At 34.2% G+C, this 27,730-nt stretch overlaps 1 protein-coding gene across 5 annotated transcripts in view; it reads right to left on the bottom strand.

Annotated features, from left to right (window-relative positions):
• Window positions 1-27,730, bottom strand: part of Cnksr2 (connector enhancer of kinase suppressor of Ras 2) — a 264,629-nt gene that overhangs the window by 134,502 nt on the left and 102,397 nt on the right. For all 5 annotated transcript variants that reach the window (XM_060375308.1, XM_060375307.1, XM_060375310.1 and 2 more), the window contains exons 7-8: window positions 19,820-19,879; window positions 13,901-13,969 (exon numbers count right to left, since the gene is read on the bottom strand). In XM_060375308.1, coding sequence (XP_060231291.1) covers window positions 13,901-13,969; window positions 19,820-19,879 — 129 coding nt within the window. The remainder of the gene's footprint in view (window positions 1-13,900; window positions 13,970-19,819; window positions 19,880-27,730) is intronic.

Raw genomic sequence — 27,730 nt, 5'->3', positions numbered from 1 at the left:
GGGAGGTCCTCCTCCCCTTCCCTCTGACCCTAGCCTATCAGGTCTCATCAGGACTGGCTGCATTGTCTTCCTCTGTGGCCCAATAAAGCTGCTCCCCCCTCAGAGGGAGGTGATCAAAGAGCCAGCCACTGAGTTCATGTCAGAGACAGTCGCTGTTCTGCTTACTAAGAAACCCACTTCACAGGTGTCTACCACAGAGGACCTCTGTAAAACAATACCTAGCAGGGCATTAAAGCAGATGCTGAGACTCATAGCCAAACTTTAGGTAGAGTGCAGGGAATCTTATGAAAGAAGGGAGAGATGAAAGACCTGGAGGGGACAGGAGCTCCACAAGAAGAACAACAGAAACAAAAAATCTGGGCACAGGGGTCTCTTCTGAGACTGTTATACTTGCTATATACCCTTTTGGGGGTAAATAATTAACCATAGAGTTACTTGTGAAACTGTAAGTGAAAGTGAAATTGTTTCTGGCAACAAAGTTAACTTGAATATACTTTAATTTTATCCCTGAATGTTATGTAATAGTAGAATATTTGGGTATATAATTTGACTATACTTCAATCAATCTGCCTACTATCATTTGACATGTCACCAATGATTTCAACAAAAGCAAACAAATTTTTATCAAGAACAACATGTAGTAAATATGTTTGGGTCTCAAATTTTATTTTCACTACTACAAAGAAATGACAGGGCAAACATGCAGCACATTAGAATAAAATCAACAGTGTAAATTATGTAAGTGTTCACTAAGAGGGTATATAAAATTTTGTGTGGATCAAAGTAAGTCTCACAGTGGCAAAAAACTCATTCTTAAAAAAGGTATAGATATGGAAGGCAGAATGAGATGGAATATTATTAATGATGACTGACTTAAGGACAGTAATGTACCTCTTTATACTTGTATTTCTCTACATTTTATCAATAAGCATTTGAAATTTTGGAAACAACAAAATACAAGGTTTTAATCTACAAATAGTATTGTAACTAGAATATTTTGAATTTTATGAACTAATCAGAAGAGCTTACAATGGTTGAAAAGTGTCTAATCAAAGCACAGAATTAGAAAGGCAACTATACTAAAATATCAATAGAAATGGGAAATGAATTCTTTCCTGAGCATTACATTTATCGATAAATAAAAGCAAACACACACACACATAAATATTAAGCAGATGTGTTCAATAAGAGTTACACTGATTTTTTTTTAATTCCATGACTGGTTTTCAATAGACATAGCACTTAAGAATTAGGTCCACTTCTCCTAACAATTCTGCAAATTCTCGAATGGGAATGAAGCCTGAAGTGTAGTTTACACCCTACCACTAACCTTCTCTGTTAGAAAAAAAAGGTAGGTTTTGGCTATATTAATTCTCCTTTCATACTCATATACAGAAGAATTTTCACTGGATGTGATGACTTTATCATTTGAACGTCTCTTTCCTTGCTCTTCTTTTGAACTTCTTAATTTAGATAATTTCAAATTATTCCCTATCTGCAGTTCCTATTGTTTTATGCTATCATATTTAACACTTGTCTTCACTGTTTTTTGCTGATGTATTCTTACAACTTCAGGCAAATTGATTCCCAGATATGGTTCTGTGGTATCACATTATTATAGTCATATTATGAGGTATAAAGAATTCCTGAAATAGATCTATTACCACTTACCTTATTGAGATACTTATAGTTGGCAGATAATAGGAGAACATGGATAAAAGGTGTGATAAAATGAGGCATATATAGGTATATGTATTACAGCTCTAAGAATGTTTGTATCCTCAATGCTAAAAGCTAAATATAAGTGTACAAATGTCAAAGTAGATAAAATACACAAATTCAAGTTAATCATGTTTTCAAGATTAATTTTCCACTTTCTCATTTATGTTTCTGGCTAGCTTTAAAATAGCAAGTGTGACAGACTTAAATGAAAAGAACCATGTAAATACTTAATAGCAATATGTGAAAAATCATGACATTCTTTCCACTGGCTTCTGAGTTTTTATGTAGAAAGAAACAGAGGGAACTTGAAGAAGTGAAGACATCTTTATGGTTACTAATATGAACTATGAGCCACTAATATAGGAAGGAATCAGAGTATAAAATTTAAAAAAAAACTATATTATGAAGAAACATGAAAAGGGCTACTAATAAATCAAGCTACAGAAAACGGGAATCAATTGATTTGTGAAACTGAGACCTCAATATCAAGAGCTGTCTCAATAATTTTGCACAGTTCACATGATTACAGAACTCCAATATTCACAGTATATTCCACCTATAACAAAAGGGGTTTAGGGCCAAAAAGATGATAATGACAAATTAACATTTGCAGAAGTATATGGTTCTGCTACATCTTTGCCTCCTTGTCTTCTTCTCAGTGTCTATATCAGCTAATTAGTTCATGCTATCTTGTTACAAAAATATCTGCTGTCAGTCGTTTGCACTGACTCTGAAATCACGTAACAGTGGTGCTAATCCATATTGAATAATTAAATGCCAAGAGTTCACTGAGGTTGATTCTTTAGACTTATATGGAATATTTTCATTTGTCTTTTCCTTCTTACAATATATCAATGAAGTAAGGTATTAAGATATTTTTTACTTGTAAAGAAATGAAATCAAACAGTGGTGTGCTGGGGGGCAAGATTACAAAGATATTAAATGGTAAAGGCAGAGTTTACATTCAGCCCGTTCAGTTGCATTGCACATTATTTTCATTCAAATATCTTCTGGCATCCAAATAAAATCAGTATTCTAAAACACAAACATAACTCCTTTTTAAATTCATCACCACTACCAAAAATTTCCATATAATTTTCTAAAGTTGGAGTCACCTAAAGATATTTCCCACTCTTTTATCCATTTTTTTGCATCATAAAAATATCCTAGCAATTAATATTAATTTTGATTGCTTTAGTTCTAGACAGGGTATGTGCTTGCTAGACTTAAAACAGCTTCTTCTTCTAGATTTTTACATCTCCACAGTACCAATATGTGCAAATGTTTTCCTTAAAAATTTCTAAGTTATAGCTTTTCTTCTCTTAAATATGGCTCTCAAAGATAAATTTATATGAAAATCAGCTACCAAGCCTGATTTAAATGACAAGACTGTTAAATTTTACTCCAGAGATTCTGACCCAGTAGTTCTGGCATTAGAGCTTAAAGAATTTCTTTGCTTTCTTCCGGAGTCCAGATCTGGCTGATTCAGAACCTGAGGGCATGTGTGGAGTTGACAAAAAACTACAGTTTTTGGACCAAGAACTGTAGTTTGAACACTCTGGCAGTGAGACACCTCAGGCCACCTTGTTCTGGGGATCATACACTGCAAATTGAAATAATTATCTTCCTGAAGATGGTGAGTTGCCAGTGCCTAGAATGTTTTCTGTGACTTTAAGACTGGATATAATCACTCAGAGTAGTGTTTTATTGAGTGCCTTTAGAGTATGGTTATAATGGTGAATGCAGCACAATCTGTGTAGCATTAAAGAGCATAATAGCTAAAGACCACAGAGAGATAAGCAGTTAATCAAATATTTAGAATAATATGAAGGAAATTCTTCATTATAAAAAAAGTACAATGTATAGTAGGAGTTCCCTACCACTGCAAAAAAGGGGGCAACAAACTCCACTCCATCCTTGGGGTTTGTTGGGGGAGAGGGGTTCCAATTAGTTTGAACTGAAATATCTCGCATTTGGAGTGAACAGCACAAAGAAATTCAATGGGTGAAAAATCAGTTTAATGACAGTGGATGACAGAACAAGGGAAAGATAGCAGATGACTATTACAGGCTTTAAAAGTGAACAATTAAGAGTAGATTAGGTAGTAAACATGTTTGCCTCAAAAATCTTGGTTTGTAAAAACAACAACAACAACAACAACAACAAAAATCTTGGTTTGTTTTTAGCTGGTCTTTGCAAAAACACTTGTTTCTCTGCTTGCACTTTTTCTGCCACTTCTACAATCTCACCTGTTTAATCTTCTTGCAATACTCATCATGATAAGCATGTTCTTACTAGAGCCCCATTTTCCTTTTTTTGTTTGCATCTCTTTTTTAAAAAAATAATTATATATTAATTAAATATATAATTATTATTTAGTACAATTTATTCACTTTATTTTCCAGTTGCTGCTCCCTCCCTTGTCTCTTCCCAATTTCACCCATACTCCCTCTTCTCTTCCTATGCCCTTTCCCTAGTCTATTTTCTTCATGTGAATCTTGCAATACTGTACCTCACTAGTGAAATTTTTGCCGTACTATTTTTCTCTACTTACCATCACAAGACTGGTTTTTGAGTCAAAAACAGAGTACCCTGTTTAGATATACCCTCCAACAACTGATATGCTTGATAAAAAACAGAAATGAGATGATATGATAATTTGAAAACTAAATGTTTCAGTGACAACAAAATGTTCTGAAACTCTAAAAATGGCTTATTATTTAGGTAAAATCAAGATGTAGCATTAACATTTTATTAAATATAGTACACTTAAAATTTGCTATATAAAATAAGAGGTTAAGTGATCTCCCATCTAGAAAAAATAGTACGCTTGATATTAAAGCAATTATAGATAACATTTATTCTCAAACAAGCAATACAATTTTCCTTGTAAATAAACATATGAAATATTTTATATTAAATATTCTAGTATTAACTTCATTGTAATGTGATTATGAAAAATAATAGAGCAGTGGGCAAATTTTTTATTTGTCTTATATATTTTACAACTAGAAGAACCATTTAAAATTTTGATACTTGTCTTATACAAGTGTGTATTATATTATATGTTGAACTGATGTTATCCTTCTCATTAAACAAGTTATGAAGAGTGGCTAATATTATTACCCTCTAATTTATAACCAACCCCTAACATATACATCAAGGCATATGTTATGTACCACACAAACAAGATTAAAATTACCCAGGGTACTAAGTTTCCAAGTGTCAGAAGCCAGAATTTCTGGTTTCTTGTGAAGGGTTTTTTTTTTTAAAGTGTTTTTGCCAGGCTGAAGCCATCAGTAGGTGTTCCTGGGTAAAAAGAAACATAAGTGGGGGAGTTCTGAACAAATGGTTTCCTGGACTGAGAACACAAGGATCTTTGGGTTGGTGCTGTAGAGATGAGAGGTTTTCATTCCTTTGAGTACATAGAGGGAAGAAGTTGTCTTTAGAACATTCCCTGGCCTATTGGTTTTCCAAACACATGGTGAATTATTTAACCAAATTATGAAATGACAAGCATCACTCTTTAGACTCAAATAGTAAAACTTACAAATATTCATATATAAAAGAACTTAAGAATATCATATCAATATAGAGATTTTCCTTTTTCATGGTTGTATGTGAAGTTACAGAGATCATCTTTATATCCACAGGTAGGAAAGTAGAATATTTCTTAAATATTAAAATATATATATTAGCCTTCACGCACATCCACACATGTTCATGTGCAGACACACACACAGAGGGAGTTTCATTATCAACATTTACATATACTGTCTACACTCACACTCTTTGCTCTCCCCAATGGTAATGTATAAATGATACATTTTCTTAAAGAAAATTTCAAAGAGACTACATAATTATATGATGTTAGGAGTTGTTCTACACTCAGATGCTTTCCTTTCTTTTTTTTTTATAAAATTTAAATTAAAAATTTTTCCTATATTTATTCACTTTCTATCCCTGCTGTAGGTCCCTCCCTCGTTTCCTCCGAGTCCCACCCTTCCTCCTACTTCCCCCCTACTCCCCTCCCATATGACCCTACACTATCAAGTCTCATCAGGACTGCCTGCATCTTCTTCCTCTGTGGCTTGGCAATGGCCTTTCCCACTAGGGGGAGGTGATCAAAGAGCTGGCAACGGTGTCCATGTCAGAGATGAGACCAAACTCAGTCAACTCAGCACAAATTATCACATGATAACTAATGACTCTCCACCTTTGCCAAAAATTTTTGTACTAAGGTAGTTATTATATCATTGTTTCTTAGAATTACTAAAAAGTTACTGTAGTATGTAATAAATGGACAGTTTTGTGCCAGTGATTTCCTCTTACTCCAAGGGAAATGTCACAGTGACAAACATTTAGGAAATATTGAGCTCTGACATACCCTGTCTTTCAAAGATTCTAGAACTAACTACTAAATCTAAAGTACTTATGCATACGATTCATCTTTATTCAAAATTTCCCAAAATGTGAATGAAATTCTACAATCTTAAAGCATTTGGAGATACTGTAATCTTACTTTCACACAATCATTCATTCCTTAAATATAAGTAAAGAATTATTCATAAATCAAAGATAAACTAATGTATATGCATTAAAATATACTTAAATAAGTGATTTTAATCTCTACCATAAAGTAGCATTATGAGGTATTTCAGAGCAGTCTGAAATATTCTAAGTTTTATCGATTCTAAATAAAGCAGTATTAGTAGATTAGAGTGATATTTAAAAGTGAGAGTCTTGGGATAAGATAAAATAGACAAATATTTGAAAACATGAGTATGGGAACTAAATATTTCATTTTCGTTAGGGGAAACATCCATGTGTATTAAATAACTCTTCACTTTATAACTTTCATAATGCTAAAAGGCAATTCTCCAGTACAATATGAATATGTCAAGGTATATTTTTTAAAAGTGCTTTTGTTTCCATGTGGCTTAATTTCAATGTAAAACTCAGACCATGATGGGTTACTCAAAATTTGAATGCAAATATTTTCAACATTTAATATTTTCACATGAATTTTAAGGTCTTGTGTATAAGATATGTGTATATGTGAGGTGTATCTAGATGTGAGGTTGAGTTCTTAAAAATTTCGAAGAGATAATAATTTCTTATTGCCAAGATAGAGGAATAAAATAAAATAAGCCAATTTAAGCATTGTAAGAAGTTACAACTTTTTCCCTGTTAGAATCTGTGCATCAGTCATCTAGAAGTTCTGAGGCTTGCATCTAGATTACCCCCTTTGAAATCTAGGTTAAGAAAATAACAATCATGTTTCCCCCTTTAATGAATCTCCCACACATTTCTATAACTCTTAACTTATATTAGGTGTACCCCCTGTGTCACTAGCATCTTTGCATTGGTAAGACAATTCCAAAGCTCTGGGCATAGTTCAGTATCTTGTGCACATCACTATTTCAACGTGGCATTTGGTAATGTTGTAGTCTCTGAAGGCCAAAAGTTTATTTTGTAGGGTCTAGAGCATTCATTCATACATGCAATGATAATTAAATCAAAGCCAAATTTAATTCCATTTGTGATGTCCTTTGATTTCTCCAAATTGTAAAATTAACTGAGTCTGAAAGATAGTGCTAGAGAAATAAAAGATAGGAAGCAGTCACATTATAGCACAAGGTAAAACTATATAGTGAACCTCTGTTTATATAATACAGAACATTGGTCCTAAAAAAGCACTTGCATATTTTAAAAGAACTACAATAATACAGACTTTCAATTGAATTTTATAAAGATTAAAATTCAGAATAATGTCTACATATATTGAACTTATTCTATTTTAGCCAGTCCTTCCTATAGTTCAGTTTTGTTCTTTATAACACACTTGAAATATATTTAATTTTAAAATAAGAAAACACTCTCAATTACCAAAGTTAGGGAATGAAAAAAAATTAATATCTTAAAACCTAAATTTTTCATCTTTGAATTTTGAGAAAATACCCATACTTCTCAGAACAATCAGGCTTAAATTCATTTTAAAATTAAAATCAATAGAAATGCAATTCAAACTTTCGTACTGAAAGTTACATACATAAAAATATATAACTGGTTTGAATAATTTTTAAAACGTAGCTTACAAAGGTGTAGCTATTTAAAATACTTCTAAGTATTGCAATATGTCTATGTTACAATACAAAATAAACCAAGTGTATATATTCACATGTATACTTAACTAAATACCATTCTAAATATTTATTAAGAAAGTTTAGCTTAAAATTTCCACAATGTAGAAATTGCCTTTAAAACTCATTTTATCAGAAGTTGACAACCAACACAAAAATGGCAACTCAATGGCAGGCTTCACTGGGCCATATTCAACTGAACACATCATATATTACAATTGAAAATATTTTTTCTGCCCACTATGAAGATAATAAAATGTAGAAGAGGACAATGTGAGAGGAAATTTAAATAAGAAACAATGGCCAACAATATGTGAAATTTTAGTTTTAATGCTGAGCAGAATTTTATTAATGAGATTGAATACTAGGGATAAATATGCTGAAATAATCCCCAATTAATGTTACTGTCTCTTGAATTTTCCGTGACATAGTGTTCTATACTGTTTTTCTTTCATGTACTAATTTTACCATAAAGGGAAATGCTATGTAGTAATTGGCCACCCCTATTTCTCATAGGAAGGAGTAGATAAAGTTAATATGACTGATAAATTCTTGTTCTTTTGACAAGAGTAGGAAAGTGCTGAGGTTGCTTATATTAATTTGCAAGTTAAAGGTACACTTAAACTAAGAACCTAGAGTATGTAAAAACACCTTGCAATAGATATATTTTAAGCATCCAAAACATTCGCATGTAAGTAGTCATTTATCATTTTATATAACTAGATTATATTTAACTACACATTGCCACTTAAAAGGTATTCTAATAATAAAAAGAAGCTACAATAACCACTTTAAAACAATTATCCTCTTCACAGTGAAACTTGCATTAACTGTATAAATAAGAAAGTAACAAATCAAGACTCAGAGATCTGCAAAGAAAATAAATTGGTTAATAGGTAGTTAAGGCATACCATAACGAAATTCTTTTATATAAGGATTTAATATAATAAATTCTAACTTGACAACAAAAAGCAACGAAATATGGTGAATGAGGAAATAATGAATTGATTATGTAAAATAAATGATGCAATTTTGCACACTCTAAAGAAGATGTTCAATTAAAAATAATAAACTACTATAAGATGAATAACAATTATTACTATGAGTAACTAAAACTATAATAGATTGTTTAATTTTTTTATTTTTTATATTTTCCCTTCCAAAAAATAGTATTTCGTTCACTTTGTCTTAGAATATCAATTCTGAAGAAACCCAATATTGTTTGTATACGTTAATATAAGAGCCATTTATTTATTAATTTGTTATGTTGCTAATATACTCAATCTCTATAGTCTAGTAACATCTTGTGACTGTAAGAATAATATATAGGAAATACCAGGAACATTACCATTTGCGGTCTCAGTTTTCAATATTTTGGCCATAAGAAATTATAAGATAAATATCTTCTCCTTTGAGAAAGGGATTAGAACAGACTAAGACAAAGAAAATCTAACAAGGCAAGAATAGAGGAGAAATAGTTAAGTGAGAAGAGATGTATATAGTGATAAAATATAAAGATAAAACTTATTTAGAAAACTGAGGGGAAAGCACATCTAATGTTAAATGGTATCATGATATATATGCCACTAAATGACATTCAGGAAAGGCATTATAGCTAAAGTAGGACAAAATGGAGATGGATTTTATTCTGCTTATGTTGACCCCTCCCCCTTTCAACAAGGATCTCTTATTCTAGGCCTGAAGAACATAAAGGTGAGGTAACAATCAGAAATGAGACAGTCCATTGAGAATTAGAGAGGCACAGTCAAAATTAGAATGAGGTTCCCAGGCTGTTCCCTTTGCTGTATCCCCTTTGCCATGATTTAGTCATCTTACTCAGTAATATTTGCAATCTTGAGAGTTAAAAAGCACACTGTCTTATAATGGATTTAATGATCAACAGTATTTTTTGTGCAGTCTATCTTATTGATAGCTCAACCTGGTTATTCCATTTACATAGCTTTATAACTAAATTTATTGAACCATGTTTGCTAAAATAGTCATGAAGTGCCAAGAAAACCTTTCACAGTTGCAATGGATATATTTTAATGTTAACACAACATAGAAGAAACTTTTCCAAATATCACATCCAGTCACCATACATGTGCCCTTCTTTGAAATGATACGCCTAATAACAAAGTGTCTGTTTTTAGTATGGACAAAAAATAAGTACTTAGAGCACTCACACCAATAAGAGTATTAACAATTTAGCAGATTCATTATGAATATGCCCAGGTATTTTTGAAAACTACAGTATCATCAGGAAAATACATATTTAGACTATATCATGAGGACAGAGTTGCTGGTTCAAACTATGTAAAGGTGGTAGGGAGATGGAGATGTGGAGATGGAGAAGGAGAGGAAAGTAGAGAGAAAGAGGGAAAGAGCCAGAGAGAGAGAGAGAGAGAGAGTAAAAAGGAGGGAGAGGAGAGACAGAGACAGAGACACACAGAGAGATAAACAGAGACAAAGAGACAGAAAGAATGAATCTGGGGTATGTTCAGCAGCCTTTCAGGAGTTGATCTTCACTGGCAGGGAAGACATACTATAAGAATCATGTTGCTTTGCTTGGATGTTCATGATTTTTTTTTCTTCCTATTTGGCAGTCAGTTTCTCCACCACTGAAGTATGTTGATGTGAAAAGCTTAAAGGTTTATAATGAAGAATATAGCAACATGAAAATGGACATGTAATTTCCAGTTTCATTTCAAGTAACACTATATATATATATATATTTTAATAAAAAGAACATAGGAGAATCACACATATCCAATTGGACATGTTGAATAGGTAAGAGAGATAGGAAAGTCAATTGCTATTGAGTATACAAACCATACTAACCATTTAAAACAATGACATTCAAATTTCCCTGTTATTCACTTATCTTTCATTGATGCTCACAGAAATATTTAAAATAGTTTTTAATGAAATTTCTATAAAGAAAATGAGTAGATTTTTATATTGTACAATACAACCTGCAGTAGTAGGATAATTTTAAAATCACGGAAAAAACAGAAAGATTTGGCATAACTTTTTTCTAATTGTTGAATCAAAAATGATATAGGCTAATTCCTATAATGCCATGATTTTGGTACATTAATTAATGGATTCAATAATTTATATTAATTATGTGTTTCAATATTTAATGTGCCATCATAGTCAAGCACTACTCTCCATTTTAATGACTACAGATGATAGATGAAATAATTGCAGACAACAAATAATTCACACTTGTTGCAAATAATTCTTCTATCCTTGCTTTAGCAGTATGAAAACTCAGATAATTTTTATTCTATTCTCTCTGTGTATTGTTTAGAATAATCTTAAAGCACAATTCAGACCATAATGTAGGCAACAATAAAATAGAAGGATACTTTAAAAAAAATCAAGCACAAATATGCCTTTTACTTGAACATAAAGAAAATCTGATAACTAATGACATTATTAACCAAGGCTACTTTTACGAATCTCAAAATAGCTTCCTGTTATTGTTTTAAACCAAAATATATTTTTTAGCTGTAATAGCAGTCTCCCAAGAAACAGGCCTCTGAATGCTCCAACTATAGTTATTAGGTAAAAGGATAGAAGAAAGGTATGCAGGTCAATTGTTAACAAGTTTTTTAACGAATACCAGCATTTGTGATAGGAATTTTATTTATTTAATCTATCTGAAGGAAATGAGCCCAATGAAAAATGGCAGTAAAGATGAGCTTCAAACCCAATTCCAATTTGAGTTAAACTGATTCACTATTCCAGTTATGTAAATTCTCAGTTGTTCTTCTCTTTCCTAATACATGGCCCCACTTACTGTCTCATTGAATCTTGAGATTTATTCACACAATTATTAATTTATTAGGATTTTTATTTTTGTTTGATAATTTGTAAGTTGAATTATAGAAGGGTACAGTAAGATTGAAGTAAGAGCCTGGGTCTTGGAGTCAGAAAGTTAAGATATGTTGATGAATTAAATACTTTTTCTGAGTCTCAATTTCCATACACAACAGCTTTCATGCGGGATTTATTATAAATAATAATCAAAAGAGAAAATATGTGACATAATAATTGTGTTAACAGTTATACATTAAGATTTCAATTACAGTTAATATTTCTAGAAAGGTAAATACTCTGATATTTATCATTTATGGCCATAAGTACCTTTCAGAGCAAAAAGTAGAACCAGGTTTCCCCAATCCTCATTCTACGAAGTTTTTCAAAATTTCTAAAATATTCTTGTGATGAAAATGTATATGCACATTCTCACAGCATGTAAATGTAACCAATTCATAAAGATTTTATTAGTTTCTCTATAAACATTTAGACTTTTATATTCATTTAATGAATGCCAAATTTATGCCATAAAGAGAATGTTTAAACAATGTTGTTTTCACTAGAAACTAACTTTCATCTTAAACTCTATCAAGTAGAACCTCATGTAGAAACTATGCAACAGAAGGCCTACTTGTTAAAGTCTCTGGCAGAGAAGGAAGCAACATGAGCATAACAGAGGAAAAAGATGATGATGTACTAGAATAAGAACTTTATCCTCTTGCCCAAATTCTCATTCTAGGGATCCAGAAAATTCCAAAAGTACAACCACTTCAAACAGTGTTTTATGTGAGAAGTAAAGTCATCAGGACTGTCAAGCCTTTGTGTATTATCAGTACTTTTTCGTTCAGGACCAGCCACACACCAATACATCTCATTAAAAAAGTACTATCCACCTTATATCAGGTAGATAATGAACTCACTGAAGCATTTTAACTTTCATGATCATTGGGAGCCTCTCCAAACTCATCCTCCACAAAACCAGACTTTCCAAGTTTCCATTAGGACGTTCAAAAGCAAATTTAGTTCAATAACATGACCAGGAAATGATTACTCATCCTAAATTTAGTAAACTAGTGTAGAACATTTCTTTACATCTCATGTTTTTAAAGATGAAGATTATATTGACGACCTCAGATTATTTTATTTTCAATTTTTGGCATCATACCTTATGTTTTTGCTAAAGAGGGGAGATAAAGTGAACCATCTGAGGCAGAAAAATAATCAGAAATGAATGCCATTCATTTTCTAGGTCTTTGAAAATCTATTATCACATCTATCACAGGCATAACATGCTACTGCCATTCATAGTTCTGTAAATAGTTTTGTAAACTTCATAGGACAAGAAAGTTTTGTGAACTTATTTAATTAACATAATATTGTTAGAATTAAAACTGTAATTCCTTTTGGGAAACCAAGAGCCAAGTCACCTACTGAAGATTATAGTTTTTTTTAAAAAAAGTGTATTTTAATTATGGCCAAATCCTCAATATATTAATGAATAAGTCAATGTTCTAACAAATGAAAATATGTATATAACCATTATATATATAACAGCTAAATAATCATAATATATATCTAGTAGCTAATTCACAAAGCTTTAAAAAATGAAAATTAGTGAAACTTATACCAGAAAAAGTCAAATTTGTAACTTCCAATATTTCTTCCTTTTTCCAAAAGCCATTTTACATTCCATCAAACAATTTGAAAAAGTAATTATTCATTTTTATTTTTAAGTTCTTTGATTATCTTGTATAAAATACTGATATTTAATTTCACTGGTATCATTTTAAAGCTTTAGTAAATCTATTCTTTTAAATTTAATTTTATTTATATATTTATTCATTACAATTTATTCACTTTGTATCCCCACTGCAGCTCCCTCCCTTGTCTCCTTCCAGTACCATCCACCCACCCTCCTTCTTCTCCTCCTATGCCTTTTCCCTACTCCCCGAATAGGGGAGGACCTCTTCCCCTTCAATCCGACCCTCGCCTATCAGGTCTCATCAAAGCTGGCTGCATCTTCTTCCTCTGTGGCCTGGAAAGGTTGCACCCATCAGGGAGAGGTGATCAAAGAGCCAACCAATGAGTTTATGTCACAGACAGTCCCTCTACCCCTTACTAGGGAAACAACTTGGAAAATGAGCAGCCAATGGGCTTCAATCTTTAAAATAGTTCCTCCCACTAACTTTTAAGGTAATTATACATACCACAGTCTGATGATTAACTTGAATCACTTCATCACCAGCATGGATTTTCTTGCACCGATCTGCAGGTGACTGAATTTAACATAAAAAATGATAATATAAGGGTTGGCAGCATTTTCTTTTCTCTGGAAACATTACAAAAACCCACCTCTTAATTAGATTTTTAAAAAGTAAGCATATATAAGCTTCAAGTCATTATTATAACGTGCTTACTGAGAGTTAACACACGGTTTACATTCTGTCTATAGCTACTGACAAAGTAAATGTAAATTCGTACATAGATATGTACATCATTCTGAAAGCATTAAAGGACAGTAAAAATTGCAACTAAATTTGGCAAACTTAATCCAGAAAACCCCACTAAGCACTACTAGGCAACAGGTTTGAAAATAGATTTCACAAACAGGCAAATTAATAAAAAACAAACAAACAGAATAAAGTAAAGCCAATGCATAAAAATCACTAGCAAAAGAAAATCAAGACATGAATTTGGAAGGGTGAAAGTTGGGGAGAATTTTGAGGAGATGAAGGAAAGGAAATCATGATCAGAATATATTGTAAGAAAAAATATTTTCAATAAAAAGAATGTAAAAAATGTATGTATATTTTTCAATAATATCAGCTTTACCTAGGCCTTTCCCATTTGATATAAATAATTCATAGCAATGTAATCAGATCAACATTTTCAAATATATGCATATAATTAGCATTAAACCTTGAAGCCTGATAATTAAGTTGATCATTTATTTTACTATTAATAAAGCCAATTCTGAATAATAATACAGAAAAGCAAATTAAAACAAGCAGCAATTAGGCCAAGAGTACATTACACAACATTCTCTCTACATGTATAATTAAAAGAACATGCTGTTATGCTTCCTACATTGTAATAAAATTGGTTGACAAACCACACTAAATGAAACAAAATGTCAACATGACTACAGCACTTATGATTTCATCACTTCACTCCATTAAAACAAATAAAAAAAAATTGATAATTTAATGTTTTAAGAAGTTAAAACTTTAAAAGGAAACTTTTAAGTTCTCCAGGTCTTGTAATAGAGTTTATAACCTTATTTTTTCTAGTTATCACTGATTACCAATTACATGCATTTTAGGCATCCTTATATCTTTGTTTACTCTTGTACATCAATGATACAGATGGATTTTTATAAAACATGTTAATCTATTAAAATCATTACTCAGTAGCATCTACAAAAAAACAAAGAAAAACAGTGTGGTGACAGATTCCAGAAAATAAAATATTGTCTTTGAGACCCAGGAATATGATGTACTCTAAAAGTGATTTCTAGATATTTTGTTTTATATTTATGTGGTTTGTGTGTGCGTGTGTGTGTGTGTGTGTGTGTGTGTATGTGTGTATATATGTGTGTGTATCTGTATGTCTGTCTAGGCTCCAATTTGACATCAGGCATCTTTTTCAAATTGCTTCACCACCTTATTTATTATTTTTTCTTAAAATTATTTATTTATTCACTCACTCACTGAATTTGTGGCAAGCTTGTGCAGGGTGGCATGTGTGAAAAATCAGAAAACAAATTTTGGGTGTCAGTTATCTTCTTTCTTTTTTTTTCTACAGTGTGGCTTCCATGGACAGGAAATCAAATCATGTTTTGTGGCAGGTCCCTTTACCCACTGATCCATCTTACACAAACTTTAAATTTTTCATTTTTACATTTACTCATTATGAGTGTGTGTGTGTGTGCGTATGTGTGTGTGTGAGTGTGTATGTATGTGTAAGCACACATGTCCCATGAAATGCCTATGGAATCCAGTGGAAAACCTTAAAGAGTTGGTTCTCTCCATTTCCTGCATTGGTTCCATGGATCAAACTCAAGTTGTCAGGCCTGGCAGCAAACAACACCTCATGCTGAGGCTTACTGGTGCCTGAAACACCTTATTATTTGCTACAGCTTCTCTAAGTGTACTGGAGCTTATGGACTAGCTATACTGACGGTTCAGCAAGCCCTAGGTCTGCTCCCAGGCACATGCATTACAGATGTCCTCTATGTGGGTACCTGGCTTTTATGTGGGTGCTAGGGATCCAGACTCAGGTCCTCGTCTTTGTAATCCAAGCAGTTTACCACAATCTCAAGCATGTCATCAGGCCAGTTGCTTTTTAAAAATTCATTTCCAATTTTCATTATTTTGAAAACATGAAAGACTTGAAGCAGTATTACTTCACTGGAACACATATTTTAGGCCACAAAAAAAAATTACTACAGGCTAAAATTCAAGATATGAGAGCCAGGTGCATTGGCCCATGCCTGTAATCCCAGTTAAGGAAGGCAGAGGCATGTGGATCTCTGTGAGTTCCAGGCCACCCTGGTCTACAAAGTGATTCCAAGACAGCCAAGGGAGAAGCCCTGTCTCAAAAAAAAATCCATGATAATATTTCAGAGTACAACATTACTGAATGAACTAACAATAGTGTTAAGGAGGTAGATTCACCTGAGATAAAACCCTATACTAAAAATTCAGTGACTCTACAAATTTCTTTAGGAAGTGGCAATATTGTTATATCAGACCAGCACTATATAACAATTCTGAAAGGATTATAAATCACTACATTAATACTGCCAGTCACCTGTGCAGTTTGACTGCAAGTAAAAGACCTGTATGAAAAACAAAACAAAACAAAACAAAATTTCAAGTCTCTGAAGAAAAAAAATTGAAGAAGATATCAGAAGATGGAAAGATCTCCCATGCTCATGGATCAGTAGGATTAACATAGTGAAAATGGTCATCATTCTGCCAAAAAAAAAAAAAAAATCTACAGATTCAGTGTAATTCCCACCAAAATACCAACACAATTCCTTACAGAACTTGAAAGAACAATTCTCAACCTCATATGGAATAACAAGAAACCCAGAATAGCAAAAACAATACTGTACAACAACAGATCATCTGGAGGTATCTCCATCCCTGATCTCAAGCTCTACTATAGAGCAACAGTAATAAAAACTGAATGGTACTGTCATAGAAACAGACTGGTGGATCAATGGAATAGAATAGAAGACCCAGTAATAAACCCACACACTTAAGGACACCTGATTTTTTGATAAAGATGACAAAACCATACAATGGAAAAAAGATAGCATCTTCAACAAATTGTGCCGGTCTAATTGGATGTCTACATGTAGAAAACGCCAAAAGATCCAAATTTATCACCCTATACAAAACTAAGTGGGTCAAAGACCTCAAAAACCAGACACACTAAACCTGTTAGAAGAAAAAGTGTGGAAGAGCCTTGAATTCATTGGCATAGGAGACAACTTCCTGAACAGAACTCAAACAGCACAGGCTCTAAGGTTAGCAATCAATAAATGGGACCTCATGAAACTGAAAAGCTTCTGTAAAGCAAAGGACACTGTCATCAGAACAAAAAGACTGCCTACAGACTGGGAAAGGATCTTCACCAATCTTATATCTGACAGAGGCCTAACATCCAAAGTATGTAAAGAACTCAAGAAGTTAAACACCAACAAATCAAGTAATTCAATTAAAAATGGGGTACAGAGCTAAACAGAGAATTCTCAATAGAGGAATACTGAATGGCAGAGAAACACTTAAAGAAATATTCAGCGTACTTAGTCATCAGGGAAATGCAAATCAAAATGCCCCTGAGATTTCACCTTACACCCACCAGAATGGCTAAGATCAAAAATTCAAGAGACAACACATGCTGGAGAGGATCTGGAGAAAGGGGAACCCTCCTCCATTGCTGGTAGGAATGTAAATTTGTACAAAACTGAACTTTTAAAAGAGAAATGGGAAAAAAAAGAATCAAGCACATGCTTCTGTTTCGAAAGTTAAAAAAAAAAAGCTGGTTTGTACACACATAAAGCTCAAAAAACTGAAACAAGTTTGTCACAAAAAGGAAAAATCAGAGTAAGTGATATAAGTTATGGACTTTCTATATGGAATGAGATCTCAGGGATCATATCCCCCAATTCCTCATTTCAAACTTAAAAGAACAAAGAAGTAGAGCACAGCAAAACAAAATATATCTTAACGACTTCATGGATCACTAAGACTCAACACAGAATTTTTAATTATACATTATGTAGGGTTCCAAAAATATTAAAATATTACCGAGAAAAGAATCACTACGAATATGATTGCTATGTAAACTATGCCCAGATTTAAATACTTCATTTATCACGTAACTATTTATCAAGTTTCACCAAGTGAGTAAAGTGTATAAAGCACAGTACTCAACTGTTATTTTCACAAAAGTCAAGTAATACAGAAAGATCCATTTCTACCAATTCTTCATGATACAGTTCAAAAGCACTATTTCTATGATTTCTTCTCTGGATTACTTGGTATTATTATTAGTTTTTCTTTTGTTTATCAAGAAAATCATAATACCTCTTCATGTAATTGAATCCCTACATACTTACTACTTCTCAATGGAATAAAGACCTAGTTTATTATAAATATTCCTTCCAATGCTTAGTACCTGGCCTAGAACACAAAATGAGTTGAAGATGGGCTTATTAAATGACAAATGAGTATATGAATGATCTAAGGAATGCACAAGTACATTAGAGAGCGATGGTAACAGTAAAGTGTACAGTGTCTTATTAAATTTCAAGTTATTAAATATTCTAAGACATGCATTTTACTGATTTTTCTTTTCAAATCACAAATCTTCTTGATGCTGTATTTTTTAATTTTTCATTATTTATTTATTAGTCTTTATTAAAATTTATTCATGTTGTATCCCACTGTAGTCCTCCCTTGTCTCCTCCCACTCCCACTCACCCTCCATATTCTCCTCCTATGGCCCTCCCCTAGTCCACTGACAGGGGAGGACCTCTTCCCCTTCTCTCTGACCCTAACCTATCAGGTCTCATCAGGGCTGACTGATTTTTCTGATGTGCATTTTTAACATATAATACGAAGGTGCTACAACTTTCCAACTACAAAGTGTTTCACTTTCCCAAAGAAACCAAGAAAAGATAAATCATAACGTTCATATGTATATTAGTTGAAAGAAAACATTGATTTCAAAGAAGAAAATATTGGTAAACAATTGAGAACAATGATTGAAATTAACTTAATTACACCACAGTTGTCTTCAAAGAACACAGCATAAACATGCAACAGAAGAATCTCTAAAAGAAAATAACAACAAAATCAAAGCTTATCACATGCTTATGTAAGAGAAGAAATCTGGGATAATTAACTGCAGAGATAATGATTTTTTTATTATTCAATTTCTATTATGCTAATCATGTTAATGCCTGAATTAACAGAGTTATTGCTCTCTTTTAGAGCATAGCTATAGTTCTGTGTGGCATTATCTTTAACTTGCTTATTTGGTTTTGACAAAAACCTAGTATGATATATACTGCTGATAATCTTTTTCCAATTTACAGTCAGAACACTTGTTAGAATCTTTTTGTTACAGAAAAGATTAGGTCTGTGGCAGAACCTGAGAATTTACATTTCTAGCAAGCTCTCTAAGTAGGTTGACGCTGCCAGCTCAGGAATCTCACTGTTAAAACAATTCAGCTACATCTCCATTGGACTGAGCCAAATTATACTGCAAGTATCCAGAAAACCTGGACGATTTGATGTTTCTCATATCAACTGGGTTTCTTAAAATAACTAAACTATTTGACAGATGGAAGTAGATCATTTTAGTTGTCACAATAAGTTTTAATGAACCAGAAAGTATTTAAAAATGATAACTAACTATGGCTTTAAAAAGAAAACGTCTGTTTTCTCTAAGTAACTGTTCTAAACTAAATAAAAGGAGGGAAATTCTAATCCATCCAAAATCTACTTAGTATGTATTAGATACAATACTAATATGCTATTGTAGTCAACATTTAGATTCAATCATGTGAAATACACACATACTTAATTTGGAAATGTTTTAATACTTACATTTTCTGTGGTTCCAGTAATTACATGGAGGCCATCATATGTTGATTTAATATACATGCCCTAAGAAAAAGACAGGATCAGAAGAAGTGAAATAACGGGTATATTTTCAATTATAATGCAATTTTATTCATGAGTTAACAATACTTCCTTTATTTTTGCTTGTACCCTAATTATTTCTTTTTTCCTATTTACTATCTATCTGTCTTTCTGTCTGTATACCTATCTATCTATCTATCTATCTATCTATCTATCTATCTATCTATCTATCTATCTATCTCAATTTATTCACTTTGTATCCCTGCAGTAGCCCCCTCCCTCATCTCCTTTTTGTCCCACCTACTCTCCCTTTTCTTCCCCTATGCTCTCTCCCTAGTCCACTGATATGGGAGGTCCTCCTCCACTTCTATCCGACCCTAGCCTATCAGGTCTCATCAGGACTGGCTGCATTGTCCTCCTCTGTGGCCTGGTAAGGCTGCATGCCCCAGGCGGGATTGATCAAAGAGCCAGCCACTGAATTCATGTCAGAGACAGTCTCTGGTCCCCTTACTAAGGTACCCACTTGGAAATGGGTTTCATCTGAGCAGGGATCTAGGTCCTCTCAATGCACGGTCCTTGGTTGCAGTTTCTGTCTCTGCAGGCCCTCCTGGGCCCAGGTTTTTTGGTTCTGCTGTTCTCCATGTGGAGTTCCTTTCCCTCCAGGTCTTTCTATCTCTCTCTTATTCTATAAGGTTTTCCACACTCTGCCCAAAGTTTGGCTATGAGTCTCAGTATCTCCTTCGATACCTTGGTGGGGTATCTAAATTACTATGTAAATGTTCTGGTTTCTAAAATTTGTCTAAAGAAGCCTATACTCAGCTGGGCATGGTGGTGCATGCCTTTAATCCCATCAGTCAGGAAAACTGAGGCTGGAGGATCTCTGTGAGTTTGAGGCTAGCCTACTCTTCAGAGAGAGACTAAGAGCCAAGGCTTCACAGAAAAACCCTGTCTCAAAAAAACAATATAAATAAATAAAGAAGCAAAAAATAATAAATAAACAAACACACACATGCGTGCACACACACACACATATAATTCAGAATGATATTTCAATGTCCAGAAGATAACTCATTCTAAACTCCATATTGTACATTATGTGGCAAAATAATAAATATTATAATAATAAATTCAAATGTTTGTATATACGTTATTTACCTATTCTGCTATGATTTTACAATTAAAAGTAGGCACCAACAGATATTCATTCTATCTGTAATTAGGTGGAAGTGAATTAGTAATAAAATATTATTAAAGGAACTTTGTTTTGTTATATTTAAGCATCTTGTATTTTCTTCCTTTTTAGTATTTTATATTTTTCTCATTTTTTGTGATATGCAAAAGATTTAGCAAAACCAACAATGCCTTTGAAGAAAAATATACATTTAATATTTATGTAATGAAATAAATTTCTATATGATTCTCTCATACCTTTCTGCTTATTATATATACAGATACTCAAATATATCCATGATTTCAGTAAAAAAAAGGCAAATTAAGCAGAAATGTTAATTGTATGGAAGGACCAAGAAATGACTAGGAAGTTCTACCATTCTAAGAAGTCGTTTCAAAATGTCATATATAAAAGGGCTAAAACTGTTCAGCATGGAGCTCTAAATGGGAAGTGAAATGAATGTAATTTCATTTTTTAATATTATATAAATATAGAGTTATTGGGAATAGCGAGGAACGGGAGGAAGAAGGACAGCACACACAGAAAGGGAGGGAAAGAAAGGGGTAAACAGGAAGAAAGGTAGGAAACAGGCAGTGGAACCTAGATGTATAGATAATAGAGTGAATGGCCTCTGGGAGAGAAGCTCTGCCCCTAAGCAGAGGTAGGGACATTAACATCAAAGCATTTTGCTTATAATAAATGGATAATAGGTGAAGAATCTTTTCTGGCTACTTCCTCACTCATGCTAGTCAAACACTCTACATTCAACTCCACTGCTAGCTGTTGAAATCCATTCTAAAAGATTGAGATAACCTTAGCATGAATATAGTATGCACAATAAAGTTTAAAAGAGTAACTTGGAACTGAATATTTTACAAATATACAAATATATTACAAAGCCATATCCCCTGTTAATGGTAAGTATAGACTGATTACATTTCTTTCTACAAATCTTTAAATGAGTATATTGATTATGAATTACTGGCATCTGATAAGAATTTGAAATGATTCTAGAAATGTTTTGGACATAAAGAAAATCTACTAAACTAATAAAAGTGTTCAGAAGAGGAAATAAATTTTTGGATGATGAAAATTATGGAAATAATCTATAATTTAGGAAATAATATGTGTAACTATGGCAAAAACTAAGAAATTTAAAAAGTAAGGGGATTATATCATTGATGAAACAATAACAGTGTTATATAATTTAAATCTAGGCTATTTTTAAAAGGATTGTAAAGATTTAAATAAAGTTAGTGCTGAACATGGTGGGTGAAAATCTTTATTCCCAGCATTTTGAAGGCAGACATCACCCTGGTCTACACATTGAATTACAGACCACCTAGAGTTATACAATCCACTACAAAACAACCCTGCTTTAAAACAACATTAAAATGATTAAGAGTAGGTGTAGATATATACATAGAGCTCAACTCTAAAAACTGGATAATCATGGGCAACAGGATATAAAGAATGATTATAAAATGGCACAAGAATAAAGATATTTTATACAGTAATATCATCTCTAATTACAAATAATCATTTGTTATAACTGCTTTTAATGTGATTACCTCATAAAAATTAATTTCTCCTTTGTAGTAATAATTAGAAAAATGACCAAAATGTGGACACCAAAAGAAAGAGAAGAAACAAGTCATTTGGATGAACTTTACACTAATCATCTTTTTTTTTCTGATGTGTATTTTTATTTTTTAATTTATTGCAATTTATTCACTTTGTATCCCAGCTGTAGCCCTCACCCTTTCCCCTCCCAATCTTGTCCTCCTTCACTCTTCTCCTTCCATGTCCCTCCCCCAGTCCACTGACAGGGCAGGACTTTGTCCCCTTCCATCAGACCCTAGCCTATCAGGTCTCATCAGGAGTGGCTGTATTGTCTCCCTCTGTGGCCTGGTAAGGCTGATCACCTCAAGGGGAGGTGATCAAAGAGCATGCCAATCAGTTCATGTCAAAGACAGTCCCTGTTTCCATTATTAGGGAACCCATTTGGAGATTGACGTGTGATGGGCTACATGTGTGCAGGGGATCTAGGTTATCTCAATGCATGGTCCTTGGTTTGACTATCAGGATCTGTTGCTCTCCTTGTGGAGCTCCTGTCCCCTCCAGGTCTTTCTATCTACCCCTTCTTTCATAAGATTCCTTGCACTCTGCCCAAAATTTGGTTATGAGTCTCAGCATATGCTTTGATACCCTGTTGGATAGATCTTTCAGAGCCTCTCTGTGGTAGGTAGGCTCCTGACCTGTTAACTGTTTTCTCCCTCTTCTGATGTCTATCCCATTTGTCTTTATGAATGAGGATTGATCATCTTAGCCAGGGTCCTCCTTATTGCTTAGCTTCTTTAGGTGTACAGATTTTGGTATGATTATCCTATATTATATGTCTAATATCCACTTAAAAGTGAGTATCTACCATGTGTGTCTTTCTGCTTCTGGGTTACCTCACTCAGGATAATCTTTTCTAGTTCCCACCATTTGCCTTCAAATTTCGTGATTTCCTCGTTTTTAATTGCTGAGTAGTATTCCATTGTGTAAAGGTACTACAATCTTTGCATCCATTACTCAGTTAAGGGACATTTAGGTTGCTTCCAGAATCCGGCTATTAAAAATAGACCTGCTATGAGCATGGCTGAGCAAATGTCCTTGTTGTATACTTGAGCACATTTTGGATATATGCCTAGGAGTGGTATAGCTGGATCTTGAGGTAGTACTCTTCCTAATTTTCTGAGAAAGCACCAGATTGATTTCCAAAGTGGTTGTACAAGTTTACAGCCCTACCAGCAGTGGAGGAGGGTTCCCCTTTCTCCATATCCACTTCAGTATGTGTTGTCATTTGAATTTTTGATCTTAGTCATTCTGATGGGTGTAGGATGGAATCTCAGGGTCGTTTTGATTTGCATTTCCCTGATGACTAAGTACACTGAACATTTCTTTAAATGTTTCTCTGCCATTCAATATTCCTCTATTGTGAATTCTCTGTTCATTTCTGTACCCCATTTTTAAATTGGTTTATTTGGTTTGTTGGTGTCTAATTTCTTGATTTCTATATATATTCTGGACATTAGCCATCTGTCATATGTAGGGTTGGTGAAGGTCCTTTCCCAATTTGTAGGCTGTTGTTTTGTTCTGTGTCCTTTGCTTTACAGAAGCTTTCCAGTTTCATGAGGTCCCATTTATTGATTGTTGCTCTTAGAGACTGTGCTGTTGCTGTTCTGTTCAGGAAGTTGTCTCCTGTGACAATGAGTTCAAGGCTCTATCCCACTTTTTCTTCTAATAGGTTTAGTGTGTCTGGTTTTATGTTGAGGTCTTGATCCACTTGGACTTTAGTTTTGTGCAGGGTGATAAGTATGGATCTATTTGCAGTTTTCTACATGTAGATATGTAGTTAGATTAGTACCATTTGTTGAAGATGCTATCTTTTTTTCCATTGTATGGTTTTGGCATCTTTGTTAAAAATCGAATACTCGCAGGTGTATGAATTCATTTCTGGGTCTTCTATTCTATTACATTGATCCACCAGTCTGTTTCTATGCCAGTACCATTCAGTTTTTATTACTGTTGTTCTATAGTACTGCTTGAGATAAGGGATGTAGATAACTCCAAACAATCTGTTGTTGTAAAGGATTGTTTTAGCTATTTTGGGTTTCTTGTTATTCCATATGAGGTTGAGAATTGTTTATTCAAGTTCTGAAAAGAATTGTGTTGGTAATTTGTATTAATCTGTAAATTGCCTATGGTAATATGGCCATTTTTACTATGTTAATCCTACCTAGCCATGAACATGGGAGATCTTTCTAACTTCTGATGTCTTCTTCTATTTCTTTCTTCAGAGACTTGAAGTTTTTTTTTCAGACAAATCTTTGACTTGCTTGCTTAGAGTTACACCAAAGTACTTTATGTCATTTGTGGCTATTGTGAAGGGTGTTGTTTCCCTAATTCATTTCTCAGCCCCTTTGTCTTTTATATACAGGAGGGCTACTGATTTTTTTTTGAGTTAATTCTTTATCCAGCCACTTTGCTGAAAGTGTTTATCAGGTGTAGGAGCTCTCTGGTTGAATTTTGGGGGTCACTGATGTATAGTATCATATCATCTGCAAATAGTGATACTTTGACTTCTTTCTTTCCGATTTGAATCCCCGTGATCTCTTTTAATTGTCTTATTACTCTAGCAAGGATTAGAGAGAGAGAGAGAGAGATGGTGAGAGAGATGTGGCTGTTAGATCCTTTTATTTTGATATTTGTTGTAGTTTGTTTGTGAGCTTGGCTACTTTTAATTTTGCTGTAGTGAGGTTATTTATTTTCTGTGTTTTTCTGAATGTAGTTAGCTCTATTGGGTTGTATTTTTTTCCTTCTAATATCTTCTGTAAAGCTGAGTTTGTTGGTAGGTATTGTTTAAATTTGTTTTTGATGTTGAATATCTAGTTTTCCCATCTATGATGATTGAGAGTTTTTCTGGCTATAGTAGTCTGAGCTGACATTTGTGTTCTCTTAGAGTCTGCATGATATCTGTCCAGGCTCTTCTGGTTTGCATAGTTTCTCTTGAGAAGTCAGGTGTGGTTCTGTTGGGTTTGCCATTATATCTTACTTGGCATTTTTCCCTTGCAGGTTTTAGTATTTTTTCTCTGTTCTGTATACTTACTGTTTTGATTATTACATGGTGAGAAGATTTTCTTTTCTGGTCTAATCTATTAGGCATTCTGTAAGCCTCTTTTAATTGGGGAAATTTTCTTCTATGATTTTATTGAAAATATTTTCTGTGCTTTGGAGATGGGATTCTTTTTCCTCTATTCCTATTATTCTTAGGTTTTGTCTTCTCATGTTGTCTTGGATATCTTGGATGGTTTGTAGCAGGAATTTTTTTTATATTTAACCTTTTCTTTGATGGATACATAGATGTCTTCTAGTGTATCTTTCATACCTGAGCTTCTTCCATGTCTTGTAGCTTATTGGTTATGTTTACCTCTGTAGTTCCTGTTTTCTTACCTAAGTTCTTTGTGTCCATGATTTTTTTCATTTGTGTTTTCTTTATTTTTTCCAATTCTATCTTTAGATCTTGTACTGTTTTGCTGATTTCCTTTACCTGTATGACTGTATTTTCCTTTGATTCCTTCATCTGCTTATTTGAACATTCCTGTTTCTTTTATTTCTTTCAGTGATTTAATTATTTCCTCTCTGAAGGTCACAAACTGTTTGCCTGCATTTTCCTTTATTTCTTTACAGATGGCCATAATCTGTTTGACTTTATCTTCCTGTATTTCTTTACACATTTCATTTTTTTCCTCAATTATTCTCTTCATAAGCATAACTTTAAGGTCATCTTTTTGAATTTCACTTATGTTAGGGTGTCCAGAGCTACTTGCCCTTGGACAACTGGGTTCTGGAGATGCCATATTTCTTTGGTTGGTTGTGCTCTGACCTCTACTCATCTGTCTGTCTCAGGTGTTGGGTGCTAGTTTCTGGAGCCTGCTGGAATCCTGTGGTGGGGAGAATCCCCTTGGCAGGAGGATGGTTGTTCCTGAAGGAGGCCTCCTCATCATTTTGGGTATGGTCGCCAAATGGCAGGTGCTTCTCAGGGAATTGCCACAGCTTACTTCAGGTGTATGAACCTGTGGGGTTATTGTGGTCATGGGGCGGGGAGCGGCTCTCCTCTCACCAGGAGAAGTCCTAGAGACAACTGCCCTGCCACTTGGTTTCATGCTCTGAATTCAGTGAGCTGCTGTTGTTGTTCTTACACTGTGTTTGCTGGGCCCAGACCTTGTGAAGAACCAGTTATCCCTTCAGTTTGGTCAGTTTAGGTAGGGAAATAGGTTGCACCTTGGAGCAGTGTCTGGGGCTGATCCCGTGGATACAGGCTTCTGTAGGTCTGAGGTTGGAGCTCTGTGCCCCGGTACCCAAGTGGTAATCAGTGGCAGGTGAGTGCAGCACTCAGGCCTGTGGCAGGAGGCCAGAGCCTGGAGCCTGTGGGAATCCAGAAAGTTTTCCTGGGATTAGTGTGTCTTGAGGTTGGACCTGATGTTTCTGCCACTGTGGTGTTTCCTCCCAACAAGGAGACACAGTCTGTGGTGTTTTGGGATCCACAGTTCAGTCTGAGATGGTGAGTAGAACATGCAGGCAGAGGGGAGCGGTTCTGTGCTGGCAGGAACCCAGGAAGTTTTCCCCGGGAAGTTTTCATTGTGGGGGTGGGGTGTTCGGCTAGCTGCCCTGGGTCAGATGATGTTACCTTCACCATAGGGTTTCCTCAGTCTCTGGTGTTTTGGAGCACACAGTTCTGTCTCGGACAGTGTGTCAAGCAGGCAGGCATGTGGCTCTGCGTTGGGGGCTGAGAGCCTGCAGGAGCCCAGGACCAGGAGCTCTGGACCTTTTCCAGGTGTCTAGGTGACTTGAGGTCAGTCAGTCCAGATTTCTTCCTTCACCGTGGGGTTTACACTTGACTGAAAAACCTAGTGTCTAGTGTTGTGAAGCCCACGGTTCAGTGTGGGATGTGATCAGAGCGTGTAGGCGTGTGGCTCTGGGCTGACAACTGAGAACCTACAGGGACCTGGGCACTCTTCCGGGGTTTAGCTGGGTGACCTTAAAATGGACAAGATTGCTTCCCACACCATGGGGATTCCTCTCACCTGGGAAACAAAATCTTTGGTATTTTAGAGCCCACAGTTCAGTCTGTTGGTCACTGTGCAGTCACTGCTGTT

This window comes from Meriones unguiculatus, chromosome X (genome assembly GCF_030254825.1).
Source record: "Meriones unguiculatus strain TT.TT164.6M chromosome X, Bangor_MerUng_6.1, whole genome shotgun sequence".
Classification (NCBI taxonomy): Eukaryota; Metazoa; Chordata; class Mammalia; order Rodentia; family Muridae; genus Meriones; species Meriones unguiculatus.
Note: the sequence above shows the minus strand (reverse complement) of the source record. Positions and strands in the feature narration are given on the sequence as shown.